This window comes from Heptranchias perlo, chromosome 4 (assembly GCF_035084215.1).
Source record: "Heptranchias perlo isolate sHepPer1 chromosome 4, sHepPer1.hap1, whole genome shotgun sequence".
Classification (NCBI taxonomy): Eukaryota; Metazoa; Chordata; class Chondrichthyes; order Hexanchiformes; family Hexanchidae; genus Heptranchias; species Heptranchias perlo.
Genome location: NC_090328.1, coordinates 137,270,456 through 137,288,802, shown reverse-complemented (window position 1 = coordinate 137,288,802; position 18,347 = coordinate 137,270,456). Strand labels below are relative to the sequence as shown.

The 18,347-nt window shown below is 39.4% G+C and overlaps 1 protein-coding gene across 8 annotated transcripts in view; it reads left to right on the top strand.

Annotated features, from left to right (window-relative positions):
• LOC137321296 (nuclear factor 1 B-type-like) overlaps positions 1-18,347 on the top strand; it is a 333,533-nt gene that overhangs the window by 272,969 nt on the left and 42,217 nt on the right. For 6 of the 8 annotated variants that reach the window (XM_067983673.1, XM_067983674.1, XM_067983669.1 and 3 more), the window contains 2 exons: positions 4,152-4,320; positions 8,132-8,217. In XM_067983673.1, the coding sequence (XP_067839774.1) occupies positions 4,152-4,320; positions 8,132-8,217 (255 nt within the window). The remainder of the gene's footprint in view (positions 1-4,151; positions 4,321-8,131; positions 8,218-18,347) is intronic. The other 2 variants (XM_067983671.1, XM_067983672.1) reach the window with 1 other exon arrangement.

The following is an 18,347-nucleotide window of genomic DNA, read 5'->3' as shown; positions in this document are numbered from 1 at the left end:
AAGGGGCCGAGAGGGGGCAGTTCTGGATTTAGTTTTAGGAAATGAAGCTGGGCAGGTGGAAGGAGTATCAGTGGGAGAGCACTTTGGTGGTAGTGATCATAATTCAGTTAGTTTTAGCATAGTTATGGAAAAGGACAAAGATAGAACAGGAGTTAAAGTTCTTAATTGGGGAAAGGCCAATTTCACTAAGCTGTGAAGTGATTTGGCAAAAATGGACTGGAAACAGCTACATGAAGTGTCAGAGCAGTGGGAGGCATTCAAGGGGGAGATCCAAGGGGTTCAGAGTGAACATGTTCCCACAAAGAAAAAGGGTGGGGCTGCCAAATCTAGAGCCCCCTGGATGTCAAGGAGAATACAGGGTAAGACAAGGCAAAAAAGGAAAACTTATGTCAGACACAGAGAGCTTAAAACTTCAGAAAGCCTAGAGGAGTATAGAAAGTGCAGGGGTGAAATTAAAAAGGATATTAGGAAAGCAAAGAGAGGGCATGAAAAAATATTGGCAAGTGAAATTAAGGAAAACCCTAAGATGTTTTATAAATACATAAAGAGTAAGAGGATAACTAAGGAAAAAGCAGAGCTTATTAGAGACCAAAAAGGTAACCTATGTGTGGAGGCGGAAGATATTGGTATGGTTCTTAATGAATACTTTGCATCTGTCTTCACAAAAGAGGGGGACGACGCAAACACTGTAGTTAAGGAGGAGGAGTGTGAAATATTGGATGGGATAAATTTAGTGAGAGAGGAAGTATTAAGGGGGTTAAGGATGGGCAATAATGCCTTGCCAGCGACGCCCACATCCCATGAACGAATAAAAAAAAAAGCATCTTTGAAAGTAGATGAATCGCCAGGCCCGGATGAAATATATCCGTGCTTGTTAAAAAAAGCAAGGGAGGAAATAGCGGAGGCTCTGACCATCATTTTCCAATCCTCACTGGATACAGGCGTGGTGCCGGAGGATTGGAGGACTGCTAACATTGTACCGTTGTTTAAAAAGGGAGCAGGAGATAGACCAAGGAATTACAGGCCAGTCAGTCTAACCTCGGTGGTGGGCAAATTAGTGGAATCAATTCTGAGGGATAGGATAAACTGTCACTTGGAAAGGCACGGACTAATCAAGGACAGTCACCATGGATTTGTTAAGGGAAGGTCATGTCTGACTAACTTGATTGAATTTTTTGAGGAGGTAACAAGGATGGTCAATGAGGGTAGTGCATTTGATGTAGTCTACATGGATATTCGCAAGGCTTTTGACAAGGTCCCATATGGCAGACCATGGGATCCAAGGGAAAGTGGCAAGTTAGATCCAAAATTGGCTCAGAGGCAGGAAACAAAGGGTAATGGTCAACGGGTGTTTTTGTGACTGGAAGGATGTTTCCAGTGGAGTTCCGCAGTGCTCAGTACTAGGTCCCCTGCTTTTTGTGGTATATATTAATGATTTAGACTTTAACGTAGGGGGCATGATTAAGAAGTTTGCAGATGATACAAAAATTGGCTGTGTGGTTGATAGTGAGGAGGAAAGCTGTAGACTGCAAGAAGATATCAATGGACTGGTCAGGTGGGCAGAAAAGTGGCAAATGGAATTCAATCCAGAAAAGTGTGAGGTAATGCATTTGGGGAGGGCAAACAAGGCAAGGGAATACACAATAAATGGGAGGATACTGAGAGGTGTGGAGGAAGTGAGGGACCTTGGAGTGCATGTCCACAGATCCCTGATGGTAGCAGGACACGTAGATAAGGTGGTTAAGAAGGATGTGGAATACTTTTCTTTTTTAGCCGAGGCATAGAATATAACAGCAGGGAGGTTATGTTGGGACTCACGATCTCTACCACCGAGAAGGACAAGAGCAGCAGGCACATGGGAACAACACCACCTGCACGTTCCCCTCCAAGTCACACACCATCCCGACTTGGAAATATATCGCCGTTCCTTCATCGTCGCTGGGTCAAAACCCTTCCTAACAGCACTGTAGGAGAACCATCACCACACGGACTGCAGCGGTTCAAGAAGGCGGCTCACCACCACCTTCTCAAGGGCAATTAGGGATGGGCAATAAATGATGGCCTTGCCAACGACGCCCACATCCTGTGAACGAATAAAAAAAACTGTATAAAACACTAGTTAGGCCACAGCTTGAGTACTGCGTACAGTTCTGGTCACCACATTACAGGAAAGAGAGAGGGTACAGAGGAGATTTACGAGGATGTTACCAGGGCCGGAGAATTTTAGCTATGAGGAAAGATTGGATAGGCTGGGGTTGTTTTCTTTGGAATAGAGGATGCTGAGGCGTGATTTAATTGAGGTGTATAAAATTATGAGGGGTCTAGATAGAGTGGATAGGTAGGACCGATTTCCCTTAGCAGAGAGGTCAATAACCAGGGGGCATAGATTTAAAGTAATTGGTAGAAGGATTAGAGGGGAGCTGAGGAGAAATCTTTTCACCCAGAGGGTGGTGGGGGTCTGGAACTCACTGCCTGAGAGGGTGGTAGAGGCAGAAACCCTCAACTCATTTAAAAAGTACCAGGATGTGCACCTGAAGTGCCGTAACCTACAGGGCTACAGACCAAGTGCTGGAAAGTGGGATTAGACTGGGTGGCTCATTTTCGGCCAGCACGGACACGATGGGCCGAATGGCCTCCTTCTGTGCCCTAAATTTTCTCTGATTCTACGAACACCTCAGGTGTCCTCTTAAACTTCTTTGTTCTGGGGAATTTTGTGTTGCAAACTTATCTGTTTTTTGTTTTGTATAATATTTTTAAGACCAATTTTCTGTGAGCTCTTCTAAGTGCATTATGTTTTATCCTGAAGAGGAATAAGTGTAGTATAAATCTTAGATAAACACATGAGTTTCAGTATCCAAACAAATCCTAATTTTAAATTCAGTGTTGTGAGTGGTAACAAAGTCTAAATATTATCAAAAAATACTCACATAAAGCAGCGCATTCTTTGGTCCCAGTATTTCTTTCACATGATAGCAATCATTTTTTAATTGAAAGAATACCTTCTAATATATTCTGTAATACCTCTATGATTTGTAATGGACTGTTTTTCTCTATTTCAATGAGTAAAATGGTTTTGTTGCACCTTGTTCTGGCATGAAATTAGTTTTGCGGAGGTCTCTAACCCTTTTTTAACATGCCGCCAACAGTCTTGAATTATGTAGGCTCTTTTGTGAAAATTCAGGTCTGTCAATGTGGAGAGGGATCACTTCACCCATTTCCCAGCTCTTCTTCCCTTCCACTATCTCTTCCCAGTCTCTGTCTCTTGCTCCCTGTCTCTCTCACATTCACTTTAGGTTTCTCTCTTCTCTCCTGTGACATTAAGCATAAAGGTTCATTCATATTTTAGCAGTAATCTTAGTTTGCATGAGCATTTGTCCATGCTTCCTTGTTAAATCCTCTGTTCCAAAAGCAATCTTGGTCCTATTTTCTTGATAGGCATTATTCTTTTAACATAGGTAATTTTTGCTTTTAGAATTCCACACTTTGGGAATATTTGCTTAATTCCATATACTGGTCTTACCCCGTCCCAAGTTAAAACATTTTGAAAATCCAATGTTCATATCTCTGAGGATGTTTGTTGGATGTCTTAGTCCTTAAGTTATGAGCACAGTGCTATTTGAGAATTAGTTCCTTAAGGGTTGATAGACATACAGATTAGGCGTAAAATGGATTGAGCATAGAATGTACCTAATGATTTGCACTACTAGTCCAGCTGTGGAGAAAACTGTGTATATTTGAAAATATGTTAATGATATGACTTCAACAGCACAGCAATTTGTATTTATATAGAGCTCCTCACATGAAAGAACAACTGTCAGAACTGCATGAGGCAGAGAGGTGACACTGAGTAAGAAAAGTAGGAATTTAAGGGGGAGACTTAAGAGAGAGGTTTTTTTAGGGGGCTTTTGAAGGCACAAAGGGATATAGTGAGGAAAAGAGGTTTTGGACATACAACAGGAGTATAGCGACTGAATTTGAGTGTTATACAGCGAACAGTAAGACTAATGTTGATTGCTTGCTCTGAAAAATTATGCTTGCTTTTTTATTAGTTTAAATTGTGGAATTGGAAGACAATTTGTTGCCTTTGTGTCAGTTGTACAAAAAATTGCTACACTATACTGATCCTGTATTTCCTGTGTTCCTTTTCAAAGCCTAATAGTAGTGGTCAAGTAGTGGGCAAAGTGCCTGGTCATTTTACTTCAGTACTGGCTCCCTCACCCCATCATGGCATGACCAGACCGGTGACCCTGGCCATGTCTTCCGACACTAAACCCATCACTACATCAACCGAAGGTGAGGCAACATCATCTTCATCATCCAGTAAGTACCATTAAAATAGATGAGGTGTTACCCTGTGATTTATCACTCCACCCTAAAATCCTGATGCAAGAATAGAGTTCACACTCATGAGGTAAATAAAATAATATCTGTAAAACTATTTTTCTCAGAGTTAAATACATTTTGTTATACAGTTTTCTTTTGGCTTGTGTTTTTCTCTCTCATTTGCATTATTAAAACAGAACCTAAACTATGCAAACACTATAAAGAGGCAATAATTTAAGAGAGCTGATTGGATCATCATGACTAATTCCCATGAACTTAGGATGGATTTCAGTTAAGGGCAGCTTATTTGACCGTTAACTTATCGGTTCTTCCTAAACAATGGACAGCATTGGACCAAGTTATAATTATACTTGAACTTTTGATTTTACAGTATTAATAAATTATTGCAGCAAATTTGGTTTGTGACAGCTGCCAACTATAGTTTAAATGGTATTCCGAGCTTTGATTGATCACAGCAAATTTCAAGAGAGCGCTCTCAGACTGTGTTAATGATGAAAATCAGATGTGCTGGAACGTGCTGGGATTGGCCATCTCTTTCCCAAGTACTGTGGTTAAACTGCCACAGTGTGTTCTGTATCTCTCTCCCTGGGTGAAGTTAACAAAGGCTCGCTAATGTGTTTCATGGGAGACTGTCAGCAATGAAATAGGAGAACAATGTCTTCTTTTGAGAAAACCTCTAGACAGCTGCGACTTGTGTACTAATTGATTTGCCGTGCCTTTGCAGCTTCTCAGCTGTTCAAACCCGTGTCTGGTCACATATAGAGTACAGGTAGTTGTTCTGAGCCCAAGAATCAAAGGTGAGCTTGCACTGAGTGCTGTAATTGTGTATTGTTTGTTTTATAGCACTGCACATAACATAAACAGGGACACTTCTACTATGAGCTTTAATGAGGCAATTCTACTGAAGTATTGAGTGTGTTGAGATTTGTAACATGTATGTTATAGAAGAATTTCTGATTCAAAATGAGTAAAAAGAGAAATTTATTGCAGGACATGAGCGTTTAGTTTGTGTAAATTTGCTTCATTTCTTAAGAAAGATGGTGTAAAAGTAGTAATAGTTCCCCCAATGGCGCAACAAGTTTATCCAGTGAGTTGCTGAGCAGTATAGACCAGCAAGGACCCAGATTCAATCCACTGTCCATGCTGAGTTATCTGATTTCACAGTAGTGAGGTAGGGGCTTTACAATTGACCTCAGTGCTCCTGGTTAGGGAGATGAGGATTGCCATGGCTCCAGCTCCTAATTGCTACTCAGTGACCTCAACTGTAAGTGTAGGCATCGGCTGAAGACAAGATAGAACTTGGCTGTGATGCCCCCCTGCAAATGGACAGTCTGCCAACACTTCATTGCCAAAGCTCACACATTAATATTGGTTGCTTGGGCAAAGTACTGGGGGCTAACCAGTAGCTGTGGATTATGCTCCAGCAAGGAGTCAAGATTATCAGGAAAGGAAGGGACAAGAGGGTGAAAATTGGTGCAAAAAATAGCAATAATAAACTTAGTAAGAAGTTTAGTCAAGATTTTTTTTGGTCCTGCTAAGTTTCTAAAATTATTTTCCTCCAAATTTCGATTTTATTTTCATACACTAAAGATTCTTTAACTTATTTTCATTCTATTATTCTCTGGGTTTACAAATGTTACTGTTTCCATTTAAAACAGCTAAAGGTGTTCTAATTGGATAGGCATGTGGTGAAGGACAGAATACTAGAGCCTGGTCTTCAGTTATTTCCAAGCCTTTATTCACGGACATTCCCCTCACACCCCCCACACCCTAAATAAGCTCTCCTATAAAAAGGATACCAGAGAGTCCCCAATTGATACCCACCACCTGAATACAATTAACACTCACTGACATAAATCATACAGTTAACAAAAGGGTATATTTTACAAATTCACACTGTCAGTGCACAAAGCTGAGTGGAAATTGGTAAAATCTAATTATTGGTGTTCAGTATAGAACTGTTCCAGAGCGCCTGCTGTCCACTGGTTCTGCTTGTCACGGTGACCCCATTTATTTTGTATCACCTATTTGTGGTGCCAAACTAGCACCACTCTTGAAAGTTTACCGAGATGTATAAATAGTGACAGGTCCAATTAAAACTGGAAAACCAGGTGAAGTTCAAAAAAACAGAAACTGAACAAAGTGTCAGTTGTGGCTCAGTGGGTAGCATCCTCGCCTCTGAGTCAGAAGGTTATGCTTTCATCGTCCCACTCCAGAGACTCGAGCACTAATTCCAGGCTAACACTCCAGTGCAGTGAGGGAGTGCTGCGTTGTCGGAAGGCGTTGTCTTTCAGATGAGACTTTAAACCGGGCACCTGTCTGCTCTCTCAGGTAAAAGATCCCATGGCACTATTTTGAAGAAGAGTAGGCGAGCTCTCCCCGGTGTCTTGGCCAATATTTATCCCTCAACCAACATCACTAAAACAGATTACCTGGTCATTATCACGTTGCTGTCTGTGGGATCTTGCTGTGTGCAAATTGGCTGCTGCGTTTCCTACGTTACAACAGTGACTACATTTGAAAAGTAATGCATTGGCTGTAAAGTGCTGTGGGACGTAGTGAAAGGCGCTATATAATTGCAAGTTTTTTCTTTATACATGCACGAAAGAAAGAAAGTGGCCCAAACAGGCAATCTTCTCTCCCTTCCATTATATACTCCAGTGACGCAGACTTTCAACAACATGGAATTGAAGTGTTTTCACATGAAAAAGCACTGGGCATGATTTTGTCTTGGAGATAGGAAGAGAGCGGGTGGGGGAGGGGGGCAGTTCTCGGGCTCAAAACCCGGAAGTAAAGTTGGCGGGTCGGAATGTGCGATCGAGACCTCATGGAATGATGAAAGTTTTCCCTCCAGATATCGCGCCCGGCAGCCAACCTGATTGGGCGGTAAGACCTGCAGTAGCAAACCACAGCCAAGGATCGGAGAGTGGGGAGACAGAGACCTTGGGCCGTGGAGGAGATTGGGGAGGGGTGGGGTAGACCGTTGAGAAGATCGGGGGGGGTTCTTGGGGGTTAAAATTCCCCCCACTGTGTCTATTCAAAGATTGCAATTACTGCATTCTTCATCTCAATCATAAAACTAATGCACAAATTCACCAGCCACTCTGCCCTTCAAAAAATTACAGCTCTCAGTTCTGTCCAGAAAGTTGGTTTTCCTGAAAGAAGAGATGCTCCTTGCTCCACTTTGACGGTAGTTCTCCAGCAGTGAGCAGAAACAGTGACAGGCAAGCTTCTAGAGCAATCTCTTTAACTTCTGAAGCTTGCATTGTGTCATTCCGTGTTCTAAGAACCAAAAGCACTGAAATTTGGAAAAGTGATCCGACAATGACAAAACCATGATAATATCCATCGAAATGTAGGGCATAGGGCAGTCATTAGGATTAAACCATGGCGCATTGTAATGGAACAAGATTAATTTAGTGCAAAGTTCATATGACACTCCACTGTAAGTGATTTGTATGCAGGTGTTAATGAATTAACATCTCCTCTAAAGTAGCAGACAAAGGAATGTCTCCTGGAAAGTATTATATAGTAAAGGAGAGTTCTTCCACTAATATTGTCAGGAGCAATATCTAAGCTATTATACCCTGAGCATTGTAATAGGATTGGGTAGCACTGGTTGATCGGCTTTTCTGAACAACTAAAAAGTGCATTCTGCCCCCTTATCTGAGAAGTTTGCCAGCTACAAAATTTTGCTTTAATAATGCAATGGAAAGCTTATATATTACAATGATATTAAAAGGTCTATTGTCTTGAGTCTAACCTCTATCTTTGTTTTTAAAACCAGCCTACACAGGTTCAGGTACGCCCCCTGCCAACCGGCAGTTTGTGGGACTTAGCTCAAGGGACCCGGCCTTCCTACACCAGCAGCAGGTGGGCACGATTCCTGTCATTCTTTGGCTAAATGTGGTAATGTTCCAGATCCATTGCATTAGCGCAGTGCTGATTCTCTAAACCTTTACACCAGACAATAGCAGCTGATAGTGAGACATCAGGAAGCAAAGTTAGTGGACCACCTTCTTCTTTTCAACAATGAGTGACCCCCACCCCAAAGCATTATGGAACTTTGCTTCCGACGTGAATGGCTTCCACTGGCTCACTGTATTTCTAGGATAAGTAAAGGTTCACAGCAGCACGATTGATCACGCTGTTATACTGTTCTACATGGTGCTGCGTTGCATAACTGATGACATTTAATAATACAAAGGGTGCCCTGTGCAGTGCTGGAGAGCCGAGACTCTCTTGTAATTCATGATGAGAACAAATAGGTTGGGGCACCTGTTGGGAGTTGTGGCAAATTTTAGCCAAAAGAGGGGGAATCTAAACATGTATTAGTCAGATTCTTACTGCTTAAGTGGTGGTGACACATGCACGTTAAATATTGTGATCAGGAAAAGATCTTAAGCATACAAACATTTTCAAAATAGAAATCCGTACAACAGCTGGCATTCCTGTAGGATTTTAAAAGATGAGACAAAACCATTTTCCACAATTAACCAACCTTATCTCATCAGGTGGGCTTGGCGGCAAATTCATTTTCTGTGCTCAGCTCCCAGGCTGAGATTTTATGGGGAGTTGGGCACTGTGTGGAAAATGGAACATTTCCATAAAGCACTACAACACTGAATATTCTCCATTAACTCATCAGCTTTTTTTCCACTGAAGTGACGGATGACCTTGGTTGTCCATGGAAGAGTGATTTAAAAGTAAACTTGACTATTCACACGTGTGAATTATCAACTCGACAGCCAGCAGCTGCACAGAATTTTACAGTCAATTTTACAGACCATGTTAAGATCCCAGGGATCATTCCCTTCCATAAAGTAAACAAAATGTGTCATTGGTGACAGGGAGTGAGTTAGAGGGGAAGGATGCTCTACTGAATTGCCATGTGATTGTAAATGCTGTGTCTGAGAGCTCTGCCCACAGCCTTCAGTCTTCACTTAGACTGTCACTGCAGCAATTCCATGTGTCACATCAGAATTTTATACAAAATGTCTGCCCTCAGGAACCTCTGGCCAGCAGTTTCAAAACATGAAACAAAATGAAAAGGAGGGAGGGGGTACTGAGAGACATTCTGCAGACCTCTCTGTTGATGATGTTTTGGATTTTGTGGCAATCCAATAGATGACTCTTTACCTTTAAACATTGCTCCTTCACTTAGTCTCTCATAAATGTATTCATACTTGTGATGGTTTGGTAATTGTGGTCTATGTAAAACTCATGAAAGAAGAGCAGTAATTCATAACTTTGCTGAGACATCTTCCCTGTCCCCTCTTTTGCATGCTGAAACCATACACAATTATCAGTGAGGATGCCTTGGTGTCATAGTAATGTGAGGCTTCAGGATTGAGAGACGAGAACTATATAAACAGTATTTGGCATAATATTCTACCATAAAAACTTTTTTTTTGTGAAGGACTAAAATGTAAATGCTCTTTAAAGTATGGTTGAATAGGAACAGCAGACTTAATGGGCACAGCCGTGGTAAATTGAGAAAGCACTGTACAGTTGATGGCTTCAACATTAAATTGGCAGTAAAGTTCATGCATATGTCCATTATTGCTTAACCAATGTCTCTTTGCCAGAATAACCCTCTGAGTACTCATTTTTGAACATCTGTGCCCAACCACAAAAGCCACAAAGTAATAATTAGTGGATTTGTCTCTCCATCCTTCGCTGCCATATTTATTTGTAGCCACTCTCTGCTTTTTCCCTTTTTAATCTTTTTGATCAAAGTTCCCTTTAAACAGTCAGGTTTTCAAAACAAAATCATCTGCTCATCTAGAACTTTTTGTGTTGCAATGTTATACAGACACAAACAAATGAGCAACAAATCAACATCTACAAAAGGAAATAGGTGACATTAATACTGCCGGAGGAATGAAGCCAATCAACTTTTAAACAGAGCTGCACATGGTCAGATCTCAAGGGTAGCTTTAGATGGGTGAATGCGTCAATTTTGTCAAACGGCCCCTCTTTTAGTCACCTAGATATGAACTTACAATGAACCCAAATTACCCCTGAAAAAGTATTCTGTGCTTGTTGAGTGCAGGGTGCTCTAAGAGATGGCAATGCTGCTGGAAGCCTCCACTCAGGTTTTCTGCCATGGTAGCAGGACCTCAAACCTCAGTAAGTTAGGTCTCTGATGAGAGCTGTTACTTTGTCATTTACAGTGCATTTTAAGTATCTGCACTAGAATCTAGTCATAACAAAAAGTACCAAAACAACTTATAACCAACAAAAACACAAACATTAAGAAATCTTTCTACACCCCCCCTCTCTCCACCACACCCCCAAAAGCATACAAGTTAATATCTTGGAATTTGTCATCTTAATTTCCAAATTCAAACTTTAAAGAGCATTTAATAGATTGAATTGGTGTTCACTTCATTCGGACACAATTAACATTCCCTTCACTAGCTGTGACTGATTTAAACACTATCGGGAAAATTTCTGCTTCTACTTATCTGCTTATAGTGAAATCATAATAAGCTATAATGAACACAGTTACAATTTCATTGTAACTCATGAGCCCACTCAAGCAAAAGAAGGCTTATGTACATAGATTTTCCATATTTAAAATTAACTAGAAGCCACCATGAGCAAGTGGTATGCTTTGATAGCCTTTATCAAATCATCTGAAGTAGCTGGACTAGAAGTATAGGTAAGTCACTAATACAAAGCAGCATGTGTTCTTGCTGTGTATGAGGACTAGTGTTAACAGATCTAGTACTAAAAACAAAATTGCAATGTATAAGAGTGTATTCAAGCTTTAATTGATCAGTCTGTTTCATGAGGTAGATTTTAAAAATCTTTCCCTCCCCTAAAATTGTTATTGTTAGACATATTTAAAAAAATAATTACTTAGAATGAAAAATGAAAGCTTCAAGCCATTTTTATCAATGAACAATTCTAAATGTTTTTGTACATAAAATAATCCACAGTGATGTAGTTCATGATCTTAAAACCAATGAACAGAAATGGATTGAATGCTGACACTTGGACTGTATGTGGTGCTCAAGGGGTTAACCTTTCCAGAATATTAACGTGGATGTGATTTAGTAGAAAGCTTTTATTGCTTATCTGCTTCAAAGTGTTAGATACTTATTGCTTTGTACTTATGCAGCAAAAAAAAATGAATTGAATAAAAATAGTGTAAGTCAGGGTCAAAATAAATCTAGGTATTCATCATTTTATATTAGCCAAGAAGAATGAAAAAAGCTGATGGGGAGAATGAGCTGAAGTGGGAGAAAGGTCCTGTTAACACTAGATATTTTAATAGGTGGTGACCTTAAAATAAATAACGTCAGTCGTGCGACCTTTTCTCTTTGTTGTTGCTGCCTGCATTGTGATTTATATTTCTGTGGTATGATATCATAAGCTCTCTTATAGCACTGCTGAGTGGCTTGTATTCCAAAGAAAAGCCTGGAATTTTTCTACAGATGAATTGTGGACAGTTAAAGCTAAACAAGGCCATTAGTGGGATGAGCTGTATCTCTTTACTACTTCTACTACAGCTATTTAATTTCAATAAAAATGCGTTAAAATGGTTTATAACGAGCGGAATTCAAGATTTCATGCATCATTTAGCTTTAGTAATGGAAGCTGTGTTGCTCTGAAATGCTTAACTGCCCTGAGGATAGATATATTTGCTAATTATGTATGCAGTAATCTTTAATTTTAAAAGTACAAAGCACCACCGAGCTCCCAAAATTAGATGGTAATGCTTTGCTAAATATATTATGGCTGAAAAAGTCAAATGGACAAATAATAGTTTGGGGGTGTAAATGCTAGGCCCTGCCATGTTCCCCTCATCAACTGATGCAAAATAAAATTCCACTATCTATCGAAACAAAAGTATGTGTGTGTATGTGTGTTTCTGTAGGGTCAATCTATTAACTTTGGGTAGCCATATGGGTTCATTTAGTGCTTTTGTATGCAGATATATTAGTCTCTGAAAAGCTGCTGTGTTGAATCTGGTAGTTTCTTATGAAAATAATGCAAACTTGTAGCAGAATGCATGGATAAAGAGAGGACATGGCTTATAGTTTTCTAACTGCTTGGAGTTTCTTTCATCTGTCTGTATAAAGGGAGTCTAATTCTTGATGTGAATCTATAGACATGGTCTCAGTCTGGCATCAGTGACTTAGCGGTTAATCAAGCAGCATGAGGTAGTTGGTGGCAGCTTGTTGCAGTGTCTGTGTATAACTAATTAGAGCATACAAAATGGTCTGCCGCACTCATCGAAACAGCAACAAGCAAAATCAGTACACTGCTTGCTCTGTCTGTATTTGTAGTTAATTGGGCAGTCAGGTTAATGAGCAATTGTGCGTTTGTAATGATTAGAAATGAATAACAGCCACACATTAAAAATCACAAGGAATCAAACAGGCAAATTGCACTGGCAACACAAGCCAGCATATTTTTACTGTAAAGTTACTGTATACTGACTTCAAATTGGGAATCACGTTTAAAAAATATGATTCAACAATTGGAAACTTTAACAAGGCTCAAACCAGCATTCCAAACTGTGAAAATACAGTAGCAGTGTTCATTAACCCTCTTATGTTAGAAGCATGGGGTGATCCTATTCAGTAAGAAAAGCTCTCCCCCACCCTCCTTGCTGCTTTTTACTTCTAAAGATCTACAAAAGCCCCAAAAATGACTTTTTCCCATATAGTCCAGAATGGTACAACACTGTGATACATGACTTACCCTAGTCTTATTTCTACTTGCTGCTTAATGTATCTCACCTTCACTTAGCCTTGTGAAGGCTGCTGATGAAAAAAAGTTGAATTCTGCAATGCCCTGTTTATAGAAATTTAAAAAATGGAATGCTTCCAAGTTTCCAGTGTAATCCACTTTGCAAATGACAAGATAAAGACTCTTTGCAAAGCTAAGGGGATTCTAGTAGATCTTCCATCACTGATAGTCTTCAGAATCTACTTTGGACGAAACCAGAATCACCCTGATTCTACTCACTCTAGTGGGTACTGTAAATAGGGTATAATTCGTGTTCAGCATTAGGAATCTCCACATTCATTTTGCCAGTGTTGTTATTTGGTAGAGAAATCTCTTCTTGGCAAGAAAGCCACTTTACAAAGATCCACCCAGCAAACTGGAGTTGATAAGCAGCTGAAGACAGTAGGTAATGAATGAGTTAAACCTATAGTTGATAGATTGCACTTGAAATTAATTCCAAAATTCCCGGTACTATAATTAGTTGAGTTTTTAAATAAGCAATATCACCGTATAAAGTTCCAGGGTAAATTTCTGCCAGGTTTGTAAATGGTTTACATGATTGATGACATCATCATACCGCAGATTATAATTGGTTGTATAAAATGGAAAGCATACTAAAATTGACCCCCCTCCAACCTAAATGCCTCACAAAACTTCACGCTCACACAAAGAGTATCTGTAGCAGCACAGATGTACCACAGCAGATATGTAGCAGAGTGTTCAGGACAGGCTGTTTCAGATCTTGGTCTGCCCAGACCAAGTGTTATATGTCTGTGGTTACTGTTGGTTATAATATAATTTATCAATCATGTTCTTCCATTTGTCTTTAATCCAGTTTATTGCCAAATTAACATGAAAGAATATCCTTCTGGTTTTAATGCTTCAAACTTAGTAAAAGGGACATAATCATACAGAATAACCGATCATCTTACTCTCAACCCTTGTGCGATTCTTTCACAATGCTGGGATGCCTTTGGTTTACTTGACTTTTTTCTTTGAGGTGTAGCAGTTGGTGGAAGTGGTGGACTTACAAAGGATGCAGCTGTAATGATAGCACGATGAATGTAAAACCACACCAATGTACCACACCCCTCCCCCAACACAGGGAACTGTTCAGCAGTGGGAGGAAATGTTCTGCAGACAATCAGGATCCCACAGGCTCCATGTTCTCATTGTGTCTTGGGCTATGATTGACCACTTGACATAAAATCAAATCACAGAACTGCCAAGGTGAAGGCTGAATGTATAGATATAGTAGGAGGGAAGTTGGGTCACATTCCACATATGCTTCGTTTAAAGGAAATGGGGAAAGGAAACTGCAGTCAAAATACTGACAGTCCACGGAAAATCAGGCTTGTTTAAGTTTATTGACTTCCTGCTCCTTCTAACATTCTAAACAAAATCTGTCCGTCCTCTCTCCTCCTTGCTTGAAAGCAAATTACTTTAAATTCACTTTGTGGTTTTTCCAACAATTACAGTGCTTATTTACAGAATTTGAAAACAGTTTTCTACAATTATTGCAAGAGTGTGATGGCGTTTGCCGTGCAATTCAGAATTGTAGCAGTGTAGGTGAATCATCGGTTCCATTATGACCCCAGTATGTTCCCCACCCAAATTTTAACTGCTATGTAAAATTGCTGTTTATTATAAGTGCTTTTGTATTTTCTGTGCTTAATGATGATTTTAATATGTTTATTGGTGTACAATTGCTTTATATCATTTTTTTTTAAAAGGGATGATATTACTCCATATTAGAGCTAACACATATGCTAAGTCTGCATTGATGTGTAGTAATTTAGTGCATTAGGATCAAAGGAGCATTAGAGCATTTTTGTCCCAAAATTCATCTTGGGACAGACTGATTTAATGCATATTAACACACAAGTGCTATGTTAACAGATTTTTTTTTGGCTTGTTAAATACCAATTAACGGCAAACATGCAAACTTGTCGTCCAACCCACATCACATTAATGAAGATGGTATTGAGGAAGTAGAGAGAGTCGGCAGAGGACCAGCACAGAGCAGAGCAGGAGACGTTGCAAAGAGCAAATCAGCTCTGTCAATTCACATAGAAATGATGGTGCACCAGCAAATCTTACTTTGCTGGACATATTGGAAGAGGAAGATAAGCAGAAGGAGAGCCAATGAGGTGAAAGGCCATAGGATATTGCTGAGCAGCATGCTTGATGGTGCCTTCCAGTTGGCTGTTCAGTTTTATGTTACCTTTAACTCACCCTAAGACACCTGAGCTTCCAGAAAGTGCACAGAACTTGTGCCCTCCTGTAAGTATGGGAAAAAATGGCAAAAAATGTTAACTAACATTGAACCCATTGCCCGTGCACAGATAATTTTACCCCTTATGTAAATTATGGTAATTTCATAAATTCCAAATCTCAATCAGCTAAATCCACAGCTACAAGTACAGGATCATCAGGAAATGGGGGAGAAAAAGGCAGATTTATTGTGGTTTCCCTTTTCCAAAATATGATTGATTAAACACAAGAGTTTCTGGTCTCTTGGCTCTTTTATGAAGGAGCCAGTTCGACATCTTTCCATGCAAACTCCAGAGAAACTCACATCTCTCAGTGCCGCATTTCATTCCTGTATGGTTAGTTAAAATCATTGTGTTGGTGGTTGTGTCTCCAAACACATTTCTTTCAGAGACCTGCAATTTGCAGCTGTACATTTTGGAATGGATTAGGTTTCAGGAGGATGGGGAAAGAGAGAGTTTTAAAATATCCAAAATTACTCCGAAAGGTTTGGATGTCATGCTAAATTTGGATTGGAGACTTAGTACTCGATTCTTTTAACAGCACAAAACGTACTAGTGACCCAGCCAAGAATCATGAAACTTGCTTTTTGAAAAGTACAGTAGTAGATTTTGGGCCAGGATCGCTGGATGGACAACCAACATTCTAATGCCAGAGCTAAGGGACCACCTGGTTTCTAATACTATTGGTGCAGTATGTTTCACACACATAAAATAGACAGATAATTACTTTCTTAATTACCCCTAATTAAAAGTAAAAACATAATGAATGGGGTAAAGTGAAACTCCTCTTAATTCAGACATTTAAGAAATACAGCTTTGGTAAACCATTTGTACAAAGGTTTTACACAACAAATGCACATATAAAAATGTTTTTAATGATCAAAATTTGGATTGGATTGAAATTATAGTTTGAAGGGACTCTATTTCCTCTTGGTCCTTTTGTCTCCTTGAATATCTTCATTGAATATCATCATTAGAGTGATATATCTGTATTGATCAGCCTAGATTTTTAACATGTTCTGAAGTGTGTCTCATTTTCTCCGTTTGCTGGCAAATGAGAATCTCATTCCTGGAGAATGTTTTGTAAATCAATAGAATAAATATTAAGACAAAAGGAATGTTTTTTGATAGACATATTTGATGTAATAGAGACTGTATCATTCTAAACAAGTAGATCCAAATCCATCAGTTTTTTTCTTTGATTGTAGTATTAGTGGATGCCATAGAGCCTTATTTTTATTTTATATTTCTTGGGAGGGCATCATGTTCTTTCATTGTCCACTGATCTCCCTGGACCATGCACCTCCATGGCCGAGAGTTAGACCTGTTGCCACTCTGCACTGGCACCAAAAAGAATAGGACAGTGTCCTGGAAATGAATCTGCTTCTGAATTTCCCTCTCTCCCGAATCATTTGGTCTCCACGTGGAGCCTCCCCGAGCAGCGTGACTGAGATTGGGAACTCAATGGCACGGAAAGTTAAATATAGAAGACTGAGCTCGGCAATGATGCCTAATGGTTGAATACCTGGCTGACGGCCTAGGCTCACACAGGAAGACTGGCCACGTGAGGTGCCCGTACAATTGTACCTCAACATGATTCAGCACTTTAAGGAGAGGAAAGGAAAACCTGAATAAATAAAAGAGATTTTAATCTTATCATAAACAGAGCACTTCTGGTCTAATATATATGGTTTTATTATAACCAGAGGTTTTATCTGTGGAACTTTGTATGTGAATACCATTGACTTTTTGCAACCTTTCACTTTTGGTATGTGTGTGGGGTACGGGACTTTGGCTGAAACTTTGCAGTACTAACCAGCTTTGTGTAAGGGGTGGGGGAAGGAGTTAGTTTTCTGTTAATCTTTTTCATCATTCTGTTCTCTCATTTCAGGTTAGAAAATTCACTAATATTGAACTGTTTGGAATAATTTATGTAATTTTTAAATAGGCCTTCCTATCCTTGAGTAGAGCTACAGAAAAGCTTTTAAAGCAGTAAAATTGCACAGTGCTACAAGAATATCCTGCAAACAACGAACGGGTGATACAGGATCAGTGGAAAACTTTACTTTTTAGACTGCAGCATGATTTGTGCCCACAGGCCCCAAAACATGAGAGCTTTTTATGAAATGGGAATAAACATTTCTCAAGGACATGGGCAGGCTTCCCGGTATTATTAAACACATCAAAATTTGGAAAACAGAACATTTTTTTTCTATCACTTAGTATCTTAACAGTATTTTATGCTAGAATTGTAAAATGCCTCTCAACACTGATAAAAGGTTGGGAAAGAACCAGTTAATTGTTGAAAATGGAGATAAACAGTTACTTCTGGGAGGAAACATGCCTGCATATAATTAAAGTTAAAGTTCAGCGAAAATCATGTAATTTGTTTAACAAGCCAAATATCGTTTACATGGAAATGTAATGACCATCACCAATTATCTACTAATATTACTGCTTTGTATGATTTACATACTACTTCAACAGTACTGATTGAAGTATTGTTAGTAACCACCTAGCATTATACTCAGTATGTTTTTACTTATTACCATAGTTTGGTTTTCATCCTATACTGATAGTGCATGCATATTTCTTTATTGTTAAATAAAATGTCAAACACAACCTTCTGTTTGTATTATATGTAGTAAAATAATTTAAATCGCAGGTTAATAATCATTGTGAATTTTCAGATATGTAAAAGCGGGTATAACCACCCTGACAGTATTCTTTTTCTTTTAATTCTATGATTCGTCGTTTTAAGTTGTCTCACTCACTCACACACATATATATTTCACTCTCAACTGTTTACCAGGGGTTTTATATACAGTAAATACATTCAGTGTTTGTCCCACAATGTTTTATAAAGAGCTATTAAAGACTGACACTGAAGTTGAATCTCCCCCCGGGTAACCTTACTTGGTGCCATTTCTGAAGAAAAAGGCAGACAAAGAACATTACGTCTCCCAAAATATTGCTCTTAAGCAA